Raw genomic sequence first — 19,577 nt, forward strand, 5'->3', positions numbered from 1 at the left:
GAAAAATGCTAAACTAATCATATATATATATATATATATATATATATATATATATATATATATATATATATATATATATATATATATATATATATATATATATATATATATATATATATATATATATATATATATATATATTTTTTTTTTTTTTTTTTTTTTTTTTTTTTTTTTTTTTTCATTGAAATAATTTTTTTCTTGAATACATGATGTTCAACAGTTAAATATTGGACCGTGAAAATATGGGCAAGGACAAAACAAGTACATATTGAGTGGAATGTTACACGTCATAAAAAAAATCAAAAGAACCACGAAATAAATGTGTTTAATAAACATTATTATAGAGAGTAATTTCACTGAAGAGAAAGGTCTATGACAGATGCATTCCATCAATTAAAGTAATCAAGCAAGAACAAAGTTTTTGAGGTTCTGAACTACAGCTTCAGTGCCCTAAGGGGAAGAAAAGAAGTGTGTTTAGCCTAACATTTAGAACTCAGCAGAGAGCATCATGGGTGAGGGAACAGATCAAAGGTAAACTCTTGGTAATAGTTAAAAGAAAAACAGTCAGCAAAGGCAGGACACATCACTTGCTGAGCTTATGATGAATCGACAATCAGAGTAATAAAGTGCCAACCTAGAAATGTTGAAGGAAAGCAAGGCAGACAGAGTATGACATGGAAAAAATATATATATAAGTGGTTTGTTGTGGTGACCTGCAATAAACAGAAAAACAAGGAAGAAAAGAGGATTGAAGGCTCTATTCCACACTATGTAAGCAGTTATAATGATTACAATTAAGAAACAAAACTAGCTATATTATTACAGTTACTAAGCTATAAATGTGTTGGAGGGAGGAGGAACTTCAGTGAAGAACTCCACAAACCACATAAGATAACATAACACTCTGCAACAAAACCACACAAACGAGTCAATACTTACATACAATGAAGAGCAGAGATGACAACTGCATCTAAACCTACCCATCAACAGTTCATCTCACCATCACCTGTGAGTTAATAAAAAAGTAACTAAATCAGCTGCCATCTCACTCTTGTCAAGCAGTCAGTAATATTATCAACAATGTTCTTAATCATAGCATCAGTAACTAACTATTCTCTGTCTGTCTCTGATACCTCACCCCCCCTGAGTCTGTTCCCCAAGGAGATGGCCATGGCACCATCTCTTCCTACCTAAACACCTCCTTGCTCTGCCTCCAATAGCTCCTCTTTCACACATGTACTCCCTAAACATATCCTTCCATCCTCCAAATGGCCTTTGTCTCCTATTAAGAACTTCATTTTCATTGACAAAACTTCCTATGAAAACTTCATCCTTTATCCTCCCATATGATCATACCTTTTCAATGTGTTCTTTTCCAGTCATTCCACCACTCCACACTTCACTGTATTTGAAAGCATGCTCATGATACATTTCTCATACACACTGTTATTGCTCTCACCCTCCCAGCTCATCACTCCAAAGCCCTTCTCAGATAACTCATTACTACAGCATGCATTCCTGACTGCTGTGCCCTATTCATTGTCCATATCTCTTGCCTGTATGTCGAAGCTGGCAGGAGATGACTTTCCTTTACACTTTTCTTTACATCCATAAACACATTTCTCCTTTTCATGAGTCTTTCAAGTGATCTTATGAAACACCTACCTTTCACAGCCCTCTCTCTTATTTCTCCACCCCTCACCATATTCACATAACATTGTCCCTAGATACTTAAACTTTCACATCTACATTCTCTTTCATTCTATTAGCACCTCTCATATTCCTACTGTTCATACATTCACTCTAAAAGGTATCTGAAAGTCACAAACCTCTATGTTTGTCTAAAAAAAAAATCACCTTACTTTTCCTTGCATTCACCTTCAGTTTCCATCTTGCATATACACTACTCTATGAAGTTTATTTCACACTCTACCTTAAGAACACGTCATCTGGAAACACATGTGCTATCACAGCCTATCCTACTCTATTCAGTTTCCACCTTCTACTAACATTTCCAACTTAAGCTTTCATTTCTCATATACCCAGCCTTAAAAATATTAAGCAACTACACACATATTATACAAACCTGCCTCATTCCTACTCCTGCAGCAAAACTCACAATACTACTTGCCTCCTTATAAAAAGCTTCGGTTCTTCCATCAACTGTCCTTCTAATAATTGCTCTCCCACACTGTAAAGTTTTAGAGCATTCCAGAGAGCAGCCAGGAAATTAACGAGGAAAGCTAAGAGCAATTATGAATTAAAGGTGGCCAGCCAGGCAAAGACAGACCTTAAGGGATTTTACCAGGTATATAGGATGAAGAATAAGGAAGCTATAGGTCCATTAAAGGCAGCAGATACAGAGCTGGTTAGTTCTGAGGAGGAGATTAGTAAGATCCTGAATGAGTATTTTTTTAACTGTCTTCACCCTGGAAAACATGCAGGATATGCCAAATAGTGAACATACATTTAGAACAGATGAGAATGAGAGGCTGACAGATATTACCATAACTAAGGAGACAGTGGAACAGGAGATAGATAGGCTAAAAAGTTCAAGACACTAGGACCAGATGAAATATATCCCAGAGTACTAAAGGAATGCAAAGAGGTTATTATTGAGCCATTAGTTTCTGTCTTTAGGAAATCACTTGAGTCAGGTGAGGTACCAGTAATGTGGAGGCAAGCTAATGTAGTACCCATCTCTAAGAAAGGAGATAAAACTTTTATGTCAAATTATAGACCTGTCAGCTTAACTTGTTGTAGGTAAAATGATGGAGTCAATAACAGCAAAGAACATTAGGGAACATTTAGACAAATATAACTAAATAAATCAGTCACAGCATGGCTTCATGAAGGGGAAGGGAAGTCTTGCCTGATGAACTAGTTAAGTTTCTACAGTAAAGTGTATGAGGCAGAAGATAATGGTGATAGTTATGATATCTTATATCTGGACTTTAGTAAAGCGTTTGACAAGGTACCCCATCAGAGGCCCCTGAGAAAGGTTAGGGCACATGAGATTAATGGGAAGGTGTTAGGCTGGATAAGGTCAAGGCTAAGCAACAGGCGACAGAGAGCTATAATAAACGGCTCTAAATCCAAGTGGGATCAGGTAATAAGTGGGGTGCCACAGAGATCAGTATTAGGGCCATTGTTGTTTTTAATATATATCAATGATTTGGATAGTGGAATTAGTAGTGATGTTAGTAAATTTGCAGATGACGCAAAGATAGGTAGATTAATTAGGTCAGAATCGGATGCCATTGCCTTGCAGGTAGATTAAGATAGAATGAACAAATTGACAGACAGGTGGCAAATGCAGTCTAACAGCAACAAATGCAAAGTACTTAGTGGAGGTAGAGGAAACCCACACAGTAGGTACACAATAAACAATGAAACTCTGGTAAATTCAGGGTACGAAAAAGATTTACGAGTCATAGTTTGCTCTGAACTCCATCTAGGAAAACAATGCATAGAGGCCAGAAACAGGGCAAATAGGATATTAGGATTCATTTTTAGGAGTGTTAAAAGTAGAAGGCCTTAAGTAATACTAAAGTCATCTTCATCTAGACTACACTGTGCAGTTCTGGTCCCCACATTACAGGAAGGATATAGGTCTATTAGAATCAGTACAAAGGAGAATGACTTAAAGGATACAGGGTATGAGGAGTATTCCTTACAAGGCAAGACTGAAGCTGTTAAATTTACATTCTTTAGAGACGTAGGTTAAGAGGGGTCCTGATGGAAGTCTTTAATTGGTATAAGGGTTATAACAAGGAGGACATAAGCAAAATTCTTAGGATCAGCAACCAGGGCAGAACAAGAAATAATGGGTTCAAGCTTGAACCCAGGTTTTAAGAAAGAGATAGGAAGAGTGGTAGATAAATGGAACGGACTCAGTAATCAAGTTGTTAATGCTAAGACATTAGCGAGCTTTAGGAGAAGATTAGATAGATTTATGGATGGGGATGATAGGTGGAAATAGGTATATTTTATACAGGGACTACCATATGTAAGCCTGGTGGCTTCTTGCAGCTTCCCTTATTTCTTATGTTCTTATGTTCATCAACCCTCTCAAATGCTATCTCTGTCCATCAATGCTGCACACAACTTTTCCCTTTCCTACATCTGTCATTTCAATAACAAAAACCTGATCTATACAGTCTTTTCCTCTCCTAAGTCCTCCCTGTTCCTTACAAACCCTCACCTCAGTCCCTTTCATCAAGCTTCCAGTCATGACTCTCCCATAAACTTTTGCCACAAAATTCACCTTTTATGTGGATACACAATAACTATTCCTCCACTCATTTGGTATTTCTCCTTGCCTCCATGCTAGATCACATTATTAGAAGCACCCACTCTACTATTACATCACCTCCATTCTTAAACATTCCTACAGTTAGGCATTCCATCTAGATCTCCATACATAAATTTCTCAAGCAAGGCATTCCATCTATATCTGCTGCTTTGCCACACTTCAATCTGGTTACTGCTTCTACCTCCTTCCTCTCCAGGTTTTCTCTGTTTAAATACTCGAATGTCCACCTGCTTCCATACTAGACATTATTCATTCATTAAATAATCAAAATGTCTTTTTCATACATCTTTCAGATCTTCCTTGTTATTCATAATAATTCCATCCTCTCTCTCCATTTTAATGCTCCCACACTCCCATCCTACACTCATCTCTTTACATCTTTCCAAATTAACTTGCTCATCTTTTTACTCAGCTTCCTACAAAATTTAAAATCAATTCCCCTATCATCTTCAGTTCCTTCACTTTCCTTTACCAAGTGATTTTCATTTTCTTGCAATATTCTCCAGCAACAAATGCTCTCTTCTCTTTTTTATGGTCTCCTCAATCTCTGCCACCAATCATGCACTTCCATTCTCCTACCTCCTACCTAAACCCTACCACTTCTGTTGCCTCTACAGTCACTACACCTTTAAATGCATTAGACATTTCCTTTTACACTTGATACTATCTCTAATAGTCAGTCTTATTTATAGTCAGTCTTATTTCTCTTAGTATTAAGCATATCTTCTCTAAACCCCTTCCTTTCAATTCTTTCACTAGCCCACATCTCTCCATCACCGTTCCTACCATGTTCTTAACTATCTATTACTTTCTTTACTAGAATACCATAGTGATTTGACCTTTTGAACATCCCTGTTAACTATTAGAAATAATCTAATTTTTACTTGTTTTAATCGTATTCATGCACTTCTTAATAATTATTTCTAAACATAAAGATCCACAGGAAGGTGGTGAGCAAGTGGTCAGCACTCCCAGCCTTTAACAGCAGATACATAAACCAGCAGCCAAACAGAGAAGACATACCTCTGGGCAGTGACTGACACACACAAACACACACACACACTAACCAAGCTAGGCATGCATTCACTAACAGATGTATTCAACCACTCCACAAAAGGTTCAAGACAATCACTCCCCCAAGACTGGTGTATCACTCAACTTTGGCTTGTTAAACTCCATAAACCACACTGAAATTACCTTGGCATGCAAGACATCTTTCTTCAATCTCTCACCCACTGCTACATCATTTATCAAACTTTTCTGTTTGCCACTCTCATCTCTCCTCCTCCATGTGTACCTATGGATCACTTAATGCTGAAGGAATATGCTACCCAGGAACAATCACCTTTCAGTAAAGATATTCAGTAGGTGCTCCCCATTCTCATTTCCTCCATCTACATCTATTCATTTTCCTAATACACCTGCTGCCTCACCAGTAGTGTTGCAGCAGCTGTCTCCAACTAAAAACTATCCTTCTCTCTCTCTCAATATTTCTCACATGCTCATTCATCTCATTCCAAGATTTCTTCATTTTTTCTCTCCCCTTTTTACTTTTTGAATGGGCAGGCACATACACACTGATGCATGCATATTTAACAATCCCTATCTTCCCCACTAACCAAATCATAGCTGGCCCACATCATCCATGTGCCTCAATGTCCTTCCATATTGACAGGGACATTAGGAGTGCACATCCTACTACATGAAGGCTTCTTAACGTTTCCCTTATTTTATGTTCCTTCTTTTCCTTTTCCTTTGTTTTTCTCATCCATGCCACACCACACAATTCCCCTTTCTGATCCATATCATATCTCACTCTTATTCCCATTCATGCAGCCTAACTTCATTGAAACCAATTTACCTAGAGATGAGATGTGAAATTTCCAGTTTAGATTACAGACTGAGGATGTTCAGTGTAGAAAAGGGAGATAGTTGAGTGTCACTGAAAAAAGAGGGGATAGTCCTGGAAGGCTGTGTTGAGTTGAGAGATATAGGAATTGAGTTTTGGGGCAATGAAACAATACAGTAAACCCCACCTAAGTTGGATTAATTTGGAGGGGGAACATCAATCCAAAATATCCAAAAATATGAGTTATCAGGGGAAAACTAGATCTAGCCTTAGAAGCCATCATGAAAACCAGCACACACAGCAGGCAAAAAGGTTCACCACTTGTAGTAGGAGCTGGACATTTTAAAATCATAATGTGATCACAAAAGAATCACTAAAGAAACACAAAGTAGTAATTTCAAACACTGCAGAGCAAATGCAAGCCAGATGTGTGTGTGGCCTGTGTGGGTTGTGTGTGGTGCGAGGAAAGTGTGGGAAGCACTTGCACCCACCGCCTTTTAGTGTGAGTTGGCCACCTTACCTCATACCACTGCCGCTACTCACATAATTGGGAATTTTTCTCTCATACTGAGAATACTTGGCACATTTAGATTAGTCGCACATAATAAAATTCACATATTTCGAACTCACATATACCGAATACCCAGTGTATATAAATAAGAAAGAGAAATGGACTCAGGAACAATCCTTACAAGAAATCATCTTATAACTACTAAAGATGCCTGAGACTGATATACAGTTCTCTGTATCATCAAACCTTTGATCCAGTGTAAATGGACTCTCAAAATATCCAAACATGAAAGTTTTCAAAGAAAACAAACTGGCTTGCAGATAATCAGTGAGGCCATCCAGCACAATGCATTTTAGTGTTTTGTAACAAATGGCCACCAACCATAATAGGTCTATAATTTAGCTGATGTGAACTCTTTTTAATAATGTGAGTAATGCTATATACTCTCCATTTGTGGAGAGAAAATCAGAAATCAGAGTTTTTGTGGAAATGAGATAGAAAGGAAGAAGAGGAGCAGGGCAAGATATAAACAATAGTGGACATACACGACCTGAACCCATACTGGAGTCAGTTTAAATTAGTATCTTCCTGCATACCACATCTAAAGGCCTGTTGTTTGCAAACATTGTTTGCAAACAGTTTGCAAACTGTCTAGAAACAAAGTTTGCAAACTGTTTCCAAACAATGTGAATAGGTGGGATAGGGCACCCACCATCTGACAATGCAACTGCAAACGAAATTATAAGCTATAAAGTCTGACAAGTAACGAGTTGCCATGATAAAGTATCAACAGTTTTATCCTCGCATTTCCCACAATTTCTTGAACATTCCTCAAGTCAACACGGGCTTAATAGCGCCGCGACCTCACCACACAATCAAATTAGTGAACATAAAACATCCAAGAGAAAAATTATAGTTAACATTAGTCTATTAATTTCGAGTGCTTGTTTATTTATGGGCAAACATTTTTTTTTTAATCTTGATCTGCACAATGAGTGGAGAAGCACTGAAATAAAATAAGATAAATAAATCAACTTGAACTTAACCTACCCTAGCCTACGGATGAAAACAGTGATTTTGTTTCAGTACCATCAGAAATGAGTATTACACACACTTAGTTATGGTTGGTCCTGTATACCTCATACATCATGGCACATCTAAAAAAAAAAATAATAATAATAATAAAAAATAAAAAATAAAAAAAAACCGCACATAATACTGGATACCCTCGTGCTGCTCACCTGTCTCATCACATTCACAAGTATCTTGTCGACACCACAGCTGTATAACACGCAATTCTTCCCTTCACCTCTCCTTAACTACTTGAGAACGGCAACCTTATTTAACTAAAAAACAAATGAATCTATAAATGAAAGGTTGGGAGATCGTGGTAAAATATATCTCGCACTGGTCGTTCTCGCCCCCCTCCCCTCCCCGTCCTCCTGGCTACTTCGCACGCGCATTAAGCAGCTGACACTATTACGGGTAGTACAGCAAATCACCTAATACCTCGATCATCTGCCCTCCATTTTCCTTCTTGTCTCATGATTTCTTCGCTGCTAGGACTTGAAAAACATCGGACTCCCCCAACAAATGCAGAAGCTGTTATTATGGGAATAAGAGGCCTGTACAACGAAACTATCTTGTCCTGCTGCCTGCCCCCGCCCAGCGACCACAGACGTGCTAACAATCACACATTTCTTCTTACTATTAGCATACCATGAAACCTGCAAGCTTCAGTGCCTCCAATTCAAGTCTCCCCACTAACCTTTTCCACTGGCCATCGATGCACACTTGATAAATACTTCACACTCCATTTCAATGGATGTTAGCAATCACCATGCATTGCCAACCTCGTCATTGGACAAATGAGCATCGCACACTTGGCGCATGCGCATACGAGGAGCAATTACGTCATGACCTCTGACCAATTATATGCCGTAGTCTCCAGCCATCAGCCAATCATTTATACTTCCAAAGTGATCACCGATTCCTTGCCACTAACTTTATGATATGTATCTTCTTGTTGCATTGAATATCCATTGTCATCTGCAAAGTGCCTTAAAAAAAAAGTTCAGGTTTTTCAGATCGCATAACATTTTACAGACGCGATTAATCTTGTGCGTAGTGAAATGACATTTTATGTAGTAAGAACTCACCACTTTTTTTTTTTTTTATTATTATTATTATCTTTAAAGAATACTCAAAGTCGAACGGAATTCAACTTCGAATCTGCAAAATTAGTACTAAACAAATTGCCTCCATCGACTAGAGATTTTGTTAGCCATTTATTCGGAGCAAATGCTTGTATATTGTAAATACTGACTGACATTATTCATTAACAGTAGATCATTCCCTTCATTGGAACAGAATCTTGTCTTGGTGAAAAGACTTCTGTATTTTAATAACCATTGGAATTTAATTTAAACTTTTAAGACATATGTAGCCTACCATCACCCGCGTACCTGTGAAGCTTCATCTCTTGAATCCTTGGCTGAGTATCCATGAATTAAGAGCAGTGACGCAGCAGATAAGGGAAGAGGAGTGAAGAGGGTTGCCTATGGCCCGCTGCAGTCCGCCTGCCGTGCTTCGTTCCCAGTCACTCCACAATACAAATATAGTTTACAGATAAAGCTTTCAAATGACCTAACAAATAGTACCGTACTGGGAGCATCTGAGTTTCGGTCTACTGGTTGACGAGCTTCTGCAGTCTTGCAAGTTGTCACCAATCGCAGCATCACAATGAAATAGACACAACCAATTAAGCATACATATTTTAATTATCACATGCCAATAGTAAGTAACTACATTAATTATTATACACCTTTTTTTTATACAAACATACTGGCTTCTGTATAGGAATCATTACACACTAATATCACGATAAGCACATCACGGCCAAGGCCATATGGTCTTGGATATTTGATATTCAATACATAATATAGACATGATACATACACGTTATATATCAAACAGGAAATACAGAGTAGCAATACTTCAGAAGACAGCAGGGTGAGCCAATAAGAAGAAAACAATAGAACATGTGTATTATTCAGTCCTGCAGTGTGTGTGTGTGTGTGTGTGTGTGTGTGTTTTGTTCATCACTTAACATCATTAGATAATAATAGATCAATCAATGTTTATGATAGATTTGCCCCTGGAGGCATTGACTTAGACGATACTGGAATTAAATGTCGGATATACAATATATACAAACCTAAATGTGCTAACTATCATTTTCCCCTATGAGTGCATCAACACTGCACAACCCAACACATCGATAATTTGAACACGAATCACAAAACAAGAAAATATGAAATCACAAAAAGCATCTTCCGTAAGTCCGTGTCTTCAGCACCTAATGAACGAAGGCAACATGGACGGCACCGAAATCTACCAACATAACACATACATTATTCAAAATATTTAGGACTGCGTGTCCGTTCGTCACCCAACCTCAGTGACTAAATGGACGGACTCGGGCAGGTCTGCGCTGCCTCACCATCACAACACACAAGCGAGGCATTACCTTCATTTGCTTTTCCATAAAACTGATATCAGTATGTCATATATCACGTTTCTGCAAGATCTGCTTATACAGTAATTTAGGAACCAATATACAGGTACCGGAAACTGTGGTACTAATTAACCGAGATGTGGTATACAAAACGTACAGGTCATGAATACCTATATGAAGCTTTTAATACGCCACCTCTCCTTACAAACACGCTTAACACCTGTATATCATTCTGCCCAAGAACATGTGACATGACAGCGCCGGTTCGAAGGTAATAAATTATTAAGTCGGAATTATTAATACCTTGTATTCGGAAACATGTTTCCATCTCACTTGGAAATTATCAAGACGTTGTGCTCTCATATGAACTAGACAAGGACAGGTCACGGGTGCCTATGTGTCCCGCCTCGCAATACTGCCATCAGTGTGTGTGAGAGACACATCCCGGAGCTTTTCAATTTCTCGCAGTGAAACTTAAAAAAAATGACGAGTGAACACATGTTAATGGTGACGAAACTAAATCATCCATGTTCTAGTATCTGCAGGTCAAATGCGTTGATCCAAAGGTATTGCAAGAGTCGTGAACCAATCTGATGACGGTGCAGGTGGCGGTGAGGACAACTACTCGTCTGGGCTGAGGCCACACGTTCGTTTCAGGAACTGTCCTCGCTCGCGAATCCACTTGTTGCTCACTGTGGATGAGAATGGAATTATTTAAGGTACAAGGGAATGAAAATTGGTAAGCAGTGGAGGTCCGGAATTCTAAGGACAAAATATTATTGAGATGCTCCAAACACTACAGACCCACACATGGCAGAGTAAGTCCGCGAACAGTCAGCGGCTCAACAATAAAGTATTCAGTAAGAGTTTACATACACTTTTTTTTTTTTATTTCGTTATTTACTTATTTATTTTCCAATTTAAATTCAAGATCGGTGTAGCATTCATGCTTACCCCATTTCGAGCCGTGCACCACTGGACAGGCGCCGTGCAGGGTGGCCAGCGAGCCCTTTCCTGACCGCTTCAGGTTATACCAGAAAGCAGCTGATCCCTTGGATGGCCACACCGCCGTGCCCAGGCGAGGGAAAGCCGTCGCTCCACCTCTCGTCACGTCGCTCAGCTGATTGGAGAAAATATCAGTACGAGATACTAGCGTAAATTTGTTTTATAATCTTCTAATACTAATATAATTAATTCTTTTTCATCCTTGCCATCACCCCCCCCCCCAGTTGTTTCTCTCTCCCTGATGTATACTTTAATATCCATTTCTACAGCAAAATAAGATGTACACATTGACACACCCACAGGAAGTTCACAGTACTACAGTCCGTGACTCATCCTTGCACTACCTATGATCATGGACGGAAATGGAGTAACATTTTGCGCTCACTTCCGTTATGTGTAGCGTTTTCCTGCCATCATAAGTCTTCTGATATCGAGCATTTATGTCCTCTGGTTTTGTGAGGAAACTGTCAGTAAATCGGAGGACTTAAAATTTTATGGACAACGTTAAACACAGTGTAAATGAAGGCAGATCATGCATCATTCTATTGACCGCAACTATACCACTGAAATTACGCTAAGCCTAGTTTTAACTTTGTTTCATCAGCCGGGTGTACTATATATAAAATGAGGAAAGTGCAATAGTCGGCGATTGCAAGTTGCATAATCGTACTGTCAACGTATCAGTCAACTTTTGTCCGAACCTGTGAATATGTACGCTTTTGGAAAAGTCATCAAAATTAATAGTATACACTGGTAGCAATGGCGGATAGTGCTAAATATTGCCAATCTTGACCTTGAAATAATAAATTAATAGATTCTTTGTGTATATTGTCAATAGTGATGATAAATATTCCTAAGAATATCCCATGCACGATTTCGGTCAAGTAAGTTGCCAAAATACGATGATGCAGCCTTCTGTCCCCATCACTGAGACAACTGTAAAAAAAAAAAATAACTGCAATAACAAATAAACAAATAGACAAGAACTTACATAGAACATGAAGGTGGCAATACGGTCGCCCAACACGAGCTCGCGAGGATGGATGTTGTTGAGCTGTGGGCGGGTGAAAGAGATAATTAACAATGGTGACAATCATCATACGCCTGGCCTTCTCTCAGACCCGCGGTAGTGCACAGATCATAAATAACAATGCTCTAAGCGATGTAAATAATGTAAAGGAATAGGTGATAATCACAAAAATAAACTTTCCTCAAGCTCTCCTACAATCTCTTACACACTTCGAATTATATATATATATATATATATATATATATATATATATATATATATATATATATATATATATATATATATATATATATATATATATATATATATATATATATATATATATATATATATATATATATATATATATATATATATATATATATATATATATATATATATATATATATATATATATATATATATATATATATATATATATATATATATATATATATATATATATATATATATATATTCCTACATATGTACTTCCCTTTGTCATTGTTCATACTGTCTACATGTATTCTTAAAGAAAAGTTAGTTTAATTACATTTACCTTCTCTGCGCAAGGAAGAGAAGCGTGTCTGTGTTAAAAAGTACCGTTTTCTGACTTGCCTTTGCAAATAAGAAAACGAAATATTCAATGATGATATAAGCAAGAACGTTTTTAATTTTTTAATATATGTCAGAAAGGGTAAGTGGTCAGAAGCGGTGTGTGTGTGTGTGTGTGTGTGTGTGTGTGTGTGTGTGTGTGTGTGTGTGTGTGTGTGTGTCACCTTACCCACTAGGGACGGATTATTGCATTATGAACTGTTCGGGTGAACGGTAAAATCAGCGTCTTGTTCCGCTTGAAGGAGTCTCGAGACACATTGACTGGAGGGATTCACCAAGTCATGATTTGTCTGTCATTATGTACACGAAAGCTCACACATGCCCTTGAGATATAGACGAATCGAATAAATATTTATCGAGACACTGGCTAAGGTTGTAGGTGGCGGTTCTCACCTCCTCCTCAGTCTTGTCCACGAGGAGGTAGTCGTGGTGGGGGTTGTAGTGGCCGCCAATGCCATAGTTAGCCACCTGCAGCATTTCGGCGTCGTCATTGCTCACGCTGGTAGACAGCCCGGTAAGTCTGGCGGCGCGGGCACTCAGGCGTGCCACCAGAGGGTCTTGAGAGTCGTCCAGCCATCCAACCTGCAGCATCACCAAACATTTATTCACGGTTAATTCAACAAGAATGCTGAAAGATGAAGGAACTTGCTGAAACCATAACTACTTTAAACTTCTGCAGGCAACTTAAACCACGGAAATGTGCAAATCATAACAACAAGGGGGGTCACGAGCACCAAGGGACATTGCCTTGAACTGAGTGCTGGACAGCAGGCACAAGTAGAGTCCATATCCTTGAAATCCAATGAACACCAGCAACACTAGACGCTCATTAATTACAAATATAGCACGATCTCATTCCGTTTCCCTGGTATTCACAATTAGAGGGAAGATAAAAGTCCTGATGAGTGACAGCCACAAGAGTCAAAGCTGAGAATGGTAATACCGCGCTCAGGGAGTCACCCAGGGCGGGGCGCAGCGACCCACCTTGGAAGTGCGGGTGTTGCTGACAGTGTTGCCCTTGCCCTGCGGTCCCTGCACCATGGCGCGCGACAGCTGTGGGGAACATGCCGGAATACGTGTGATGGTTGTAATGGCGAGAATAATAACGGTATTCATAGTAATAATGATGATAGTAATAATAATAATAATAATAATAATAATTAATAATAATAAATAACAATAATAATAATAAATAACAATAATAACGATAAAAACAATAAGGAGGGGTGCAGGACACGCCTACATATGCAGTGGGCGCTCCACTCACCGCTGGGGCGGCGAGCTGCTGTAGTCTGAGGATTTCGTTGTCGGAGATGACCTGGTGGAAGGTGAGCAACTCGGGGTTCCAGTGGTGGCGCTCCACGCGTGCTGGCATGAGTCGCAGGTAGTCGTCGCCCCGCCAGTCATAAAAGCACTTGAGGGTGGCCACGTAGGCATCACTCTGGCGGAAGGAGGGCACGAAGTGTTGTCAGGGTCGTGGTGGCTTTCACAGTTTGCGCGAAGCGAGCACGAGTTGATGGCGAGCAAACAAACCATTCACTAACTACATACAAAAATACAACTTCATTGTTAAATAAATTTGCATTCGTGAATGGCTCTTTATTATCTATGAGCCTTTTTTTTCCAACATGTGCGAAGATCATGAAATAATTAAATTATTTATGAACAAGTCATCTGAATACTTCATGATTTCCATTTTATTTTAACTTATTCACAAGTCATCTAGAATTGAAGGCCATCACGTGATGTTAGCCTCATTAATAAATAAATTAATTAATTATGCAGACAGAAAAGAATTCAGTCCAAATTTTCAGAACAACCGATTTACAAAATTTGTTTTGGATAAATAATTTTGATCAATTAATTTGCTAGAGTACACATTTCAGGACACTTCATTAAGATGCGTTACTTACTTCATTCACTTTTATAATCTGGTATGTTAAGTCACAACTTTTATGTTAAGTCACAAGCGTCTCTCGCTTCAGAGACTCACCAGGAGCTGCTGGCCGCGACACAGTGCATGGAAGTTGGCAGCGTCCTCCCGTGGAGTGAGGACAGTGGCAAGGCGGTGTGAAGGTGAGGGCTCCTCCTGCAGGTTGGTGCGAGTACTGAAGTTCTCCTGCTGCCCGATCTCCAGCTGGCCATAGGGGTTGTCATCCAGCTGGAAGGGAGAAAGAAGGGATGTCAGCGTGTTGGTAAAGCTGCAGTCACATACTCTGCAGTCACTTCAAAACGAGATAATGAACTTCGTATAATCAATAGTAAATTTGGTACTTTCCAGCTGTCTGCATAGTTAAATAGTGACTTAGAGCTTGCTGGGTGATTACGAAATGAGTGCACCCACGAATGCATTTTCTTTAACATATCTGTCCGTATTTACAGAGTTAACACATGTGGCGCCCCTCACCCTCGCTTCTCCCCCCTCCCCCTCACCGCTTTGATGGCAGTGTCCAGGAAAACGTTGACTTGGTCCTGCGTGACGGTGGCGTTCCCCTCGAGACCTGCCAGAGCGTACGCCTCCTCGAACCACTGGACCGCCCGCTGGTAGAGGCCCAGATTGAACGAGTGCTTGCCCATGTAGAGGCAGTCCTGCGCCGTCAGCTCTACAGGAACACATATGAATCAGGTACAACTTGGAGAAGGAAAACCTCTGACCAAAACATAACGAACAACGCAAACAATCGCACTGACAAGAATGAGGTTGAACTTTTATCAAGCCTGAAACGCACTTATTTTCAATCTAGTTTACACTTCCGTCCTATTCATTAACCCTGACCGTGTGTGTGTGTGTGTGTGTGTGTGTGTGTGTGTGTGTGTGTGTGTGTGTGTGTGTGTGTGTGTGTGTGTGTGTGTGTGTGTGTGTGTGTGTGCGTGGTCCTCAATCTTCTGGGCTACTGCTGTGTAAATAGGCGGAGTGGAAAGAGACGGACGCAGGAGGATGTTGGAGGCAGAGAAGGATGGAGGTGCTTCCTAAAGGCAGTCACCTGACCCTCACTATTGACATAACGGTAGATGAGGAGGAAGAGAAGGAAAGACATGAATGTTTCTTTGTATATATATATATACTCGTATATATATATATATATATATATATATATATATATATATATATATATATATATATATATATATATATATATATATATATTAGATAATGTTCAGTGATTTAGTAGCAAGGAAACTGACCATAGAGCAGAAACAGCGCCACATCAAGCAAATAAGTATCACTAAGAGAAAAGTTAAAAGTGAAATAACTGAAACCGGAAACAATATAACGAAGTACAAGGAGAAATACGTCCGCCAGTAACTTTCCGTCTTCAGAGAGAGAGAGAGAGAGAGAGAGAGAGAGAGAGGGGGGGGGAGGGGAATGGTAAAGATACACAGGCACATGAGAGCGCAGAGAGAGAAAAGACAAGGCAAGACAGTAGACACAATCACGTACAACAACAACCAAAAAAAAAAAAAGACCACACAAAGTAACATAGGAAGGTGTCTCTCTCTCTCTCTCTCTCTCTCTCTCTCTCTCTCTCTCTCTCTCTCTCTCTCTCTCTCTCTCTCTCTCTCACCGGCGGCACTCTGCACGCCCCACACGTTGCCCCTCGCCAATTGGGTGGTGTTCAGGTTGTAGACGTCGTGGAGGCGAACCAGAGCTTGCGCCGCGCCCTGCAAGTCCTCCTCGTTCGGCAGCCGCACGCCCCCGCCACCCACGCCCCGCATTGCGTTGATCACATCTAGAAGGGGGGGAAGGAAAGGAGAGAGAAAATAAAGGTGAAGTTCCAGGGAGTGTTCCAAAGCGGTGTTGCACAGGTGTTGTGTAATGAGGAGCTTATGGTGTGTGGTGGTGGTGTTGTGTTGGGGAGCTGCTGGTGTGTGATCGTGGTGGTGGTGCTGGTGTGTAGTGAGGGAGCTGCTGGTGTGTGGTGGGGAGCTGCTGGTGTGTAGTGGGGGAGCTGCTGGTGTGTGGTGGGGAGCTGCTGGTGTGTGGTCGTGGTGGTGGTGGTGGTGGTGGTGTGCAGTGGGGGAGCTGCTGGTGTGTGGTGGGGAGCTGCTGGTGTGTGGTCGTGGTGGTGTGGGTGAGGCGTGGAGGGAGAGGAGGTGGTCTGAGAAGGAATGCTGATATGGGCTTTGTTTTTACTTATATTTAGATCAGAGGAGGCTTTATGGCTTATTTTGATCTACTACCACCGCAGCAATAACAACTACTACTACAACTGCTACTATTAAGAAGAACAACAACAACAACAGTAGTAATAATTTTGTAACTACTGCTACTACTACTAACAATACTGCTGGGGCGCCTTACCCATCCACGGGTCCACCTTTGACTGCTCCTCGAGGTGCCGCCAGTCCACGGTGAGTCTCTTCATGAGATGGAAGGCGTGCACGGGGTTACCCGCAAGCCTCTCCATAGTCACCTCGTCCGTCACAGTGCCCTCGGCAGACACCTGCTCGTACTCCCGCAGGTACCTGTCGAGGAAAAGCCAATGTGAAATTTGGATGATCATCTGCAAATGATTTGAGTGTCTGACATACTACAACCATTGTTACCGTTGTTAGGAAGATAGCGTCAAGGAGGTACATAAAATATTAAGAAAATTAATAAATAAATGAATAGGCGAGAAGTGTTGTTATAGTCCTTAAAACCATGAACACAAGGAATATGGCTGGTACTGGAAGGAAACGACGTACACAAAACTGCTGTCAAAAGTATATTATGATAAATAAGACTAGTAATACAGATAATTACTGATTTACCAATCTTCTAGGACAAGGCGTAAATAAAACTACTATTTCCGAACAAACTTTCCTCGTTATAGCTTTAACCTTCTGTAAATTTCACTGCCATGTGAGTAATTATACTTAAAACGGTTACGCAAAAAGGAGGCAAAAAAGTAATAACTTCTACGCTTATTAGCACTCACGGCCACTGCTCTTAATATTACTACCGCCACCACTACCACCGCCACCACCACTATTACCACTACTGCTACTGCTGCTGCTATCACTTCTACTATTACGTGTGAATTAGATCGGTTGCTGAAAATTTCTCATACGCAAGCTGGATTTCTCTGTAAAGATCAATGAGATCTAGACAGACTGATAGATCGTACGTGAGAATTAGAACGGCCTGTAGGAACTTCTCATACGCTGTTTGGATTTCTCTTTCAACACCGGGAGTCCTGTGGGTGCCCACCGGAGGCAAGACTGCCGCAATGGGACGCCGAGACCTCGGGGAGAGTAATCGCGGCTGCGTGTCTCTTTAGCTTGAGGCCTAAAAAGCGTCGACCCAACCCTGCGACGGTGACAACACCCCGCCCTTCAGGCAAGCAAGATGAGTGGCGCAACGCTGGAGGACGATGCGCTGGAAGAGGAGATGCAAGTGGAAAAGGAACAGGAGGAAAAGAAAACAACAACAACAACAACATTAACAATAACAACAGCAACTGCGACGACGATGAGGAGCCCACCTCCTCCTCCTCCTCCTCTAACCTACTACTACTGCTATACTACAAACTCAGCCTACCACTAACTCGAGCAGACAACGAACTTAATTGGTATTGATGAGAGAGAGAGAGAGAGAGAGAGAGAGAGAGAGAGAGAGAGAGAGAGAGAGAGAGAGAGAGAGAGAGAGAGAGAGAGAGAGAGAGAGAGAGAGGAGGGAGAGGGAGAGGAGAGAGAGGAGGGAGGAAGGGAGAGGGAGAGGAGAGAGAGGAGGGAGAGAGAGAGAGAGAGAGAGAGAGAGAGAGAGAGAGAGAGAGAGAGAGAGAGAGAGAGAGAGAGAGAGAGAGAGAGAGAGAGAGAGAGAGAGAGAGAGGCGGGGGAACGGACACGGTCAAACACTCGTCATCTTCAGAGTCATCATCGCCCTAATTTACAGAAGGTAATCAACGCAGCCACCGCAAACCTTCCTCCCTCCTCTGCCTCACTCTTACTCTCACTCCGCCATTTCCCAATTGTTAAAAAATAATACTCTTATTTATGACACAAACGTGAGTCAGTGACCCTCCCCCCTTCTCCTCTCTCTCTCTCTCTCTCTCTCTCCTCTCTCTCTCTCTCTCTCTCTCTCTCTCTCTCTCTCACATACACACACACACACACACAAAATGGCTACTGGTGACCTCCGTGACCCGAGTTCGAGTTCTACCGGAAGCTGTCTATTCTTCAGGCATCACTGAGTGGCCGAAGATCACCCACGTGCTGCCCGTCAACCCAGCAATGAGCGCGGTGCAGTAAGGGCCTCTGAGGGGAAGCGAGTCTCCAAGAGGTGTCCCTTCAAGACTCCTCCCTGCGCCTCCGATGATCCAAACCTCTAGGAAGAAAATCTGCAAGCGCTACCGATCCATGGCGTGAAATAAAGCAATAAACAGACTGACAAATACATCATAATAAGAGATAAAATAAAAATAAGATAAACAGAACAGAGATAAATACAATAAAACGATGGTATTTACTCGCATCGCCTCGCCTATCTGACACACGCACAGACACACACACACACACACACACACACAAATGAAGTGCAGTTCACACTATAATCGCTGCTCATCCTGCTGCTCAACACACGTGGTTCACCTCAGAGGTCGTGGAGTCAAGACAACACCCGAGGAACACCGCAGTCCCCCGTGACGCCGCAGCCACCATCGCCACCGCCGGCCGCCACCGCCACCGCCACCACCACCACCACCGCCTTCACCATCTCACCTCTCGCTGCTTCTCCACGTCACCATTAGTTTTTCCCGCTGTGTGTATTATGGT

General features: G+C 41.0%; 2 protein-coding genes across 6 annotated transcripts in view; both read right to left on the reverse strand.

Moving 5' to 3' along the window:
- The window catches only part of LOC135102343 (uncharacterized), a 175,912-nt gene extending 167,349 nt beyond the window's left edge, over window positions 1-8,563 (reverse strand). For 3 of the 4 annotated variants that reach the window (XR_010269622.1, XR_010269621.1, XM_064007438.1), the window contains exons 1-2: window positions 8,444-8,563; window positions 940-1,006 (exon numbers count right to left, since the gene is read on the reverse strand). Coding sequence is in view for 2 of the 4 variants with exons in the window: in XM_064007438.1 (XP_063863508.1) it covers window positions 940-970 (31 nt within the window). In the remaining 2 variants the exon portion in view is untranslated. Of the gene's footprint in view, window positions 1-939; window positions 1,007-7,916; window positions 8,351-8,443 lie in introns of those variants that run through there. The other variant, XM_064007439.1, reaches the window with a different exon arrangement.
- An 873-nt stretch (window positions 8,564-9,436) lies between these two features.
- Window positions 9,437-19,577, reverse strand: part of LOC135102345 (prolyl 4-hydroxylase subunit alpha-1-like) — a 51,582-nt gene continuing 41,441 nt past the window's right edge. For both annotated transcript variants that reach the window (XM_064007441.1, XM_064007440.1), the window contains exons 3-12: window positions 17,125-17,288; window positions 16,388-16,552; window positions 15,255-15,424; window positions 14,815-14,982; window positions 14,089-14,262; window positions 13,806-13,874; window positions 13,215-13,403; window positions 12,189-12,251; window positions 11,147-11,312; window positions 9,437-10,884 (exon numbers count right to left, since the gene is read on the reverse strand). In XM_064007441.1, the coding sequence (XP_063863511.1) occupies window positions 10,814-10,884; window positions 11,147-11,312; window positions 12,189-12,251; window positions 13,215-13,403; window positions 13,806-13,874; window positions 14,089-14,262; window positions 14,815-14,982; window positions 15,255-15,424; window positions 16,388-16,552; window positions 17,125-17,288 (1,399 nt within the window). In that variant the 3' untranslated portion in view covers window positions 9,437-10,813. The remainder of the gene's footprint in view (window positions 10,885-11,146; window positions 11,313-12,188; window positions 12,252-13,214; window positions 13,404-13,805; window positions 13,875-14,088; window positions 14,263-14,814; window positions 14,983-15,254; window positions 15,425-16,387; window positions 16,553-17,124; window positions 17,289-19,577) is intronic.

The sequence above is a fragment of the Scylla paramamosain genome, chromosome 7 (assembly GCF_035594125.1).
Source record: "Scylla paramamosain isolate STU-SP2022 chromosome 7, ASM3559412v1, whole genome shotgun sequence".
NCBI lineage: Eukaryota > Metazoa > Arthropoda > Malacostraca > Decapoda > Portunidae > Scylla > Scylla paramamosain.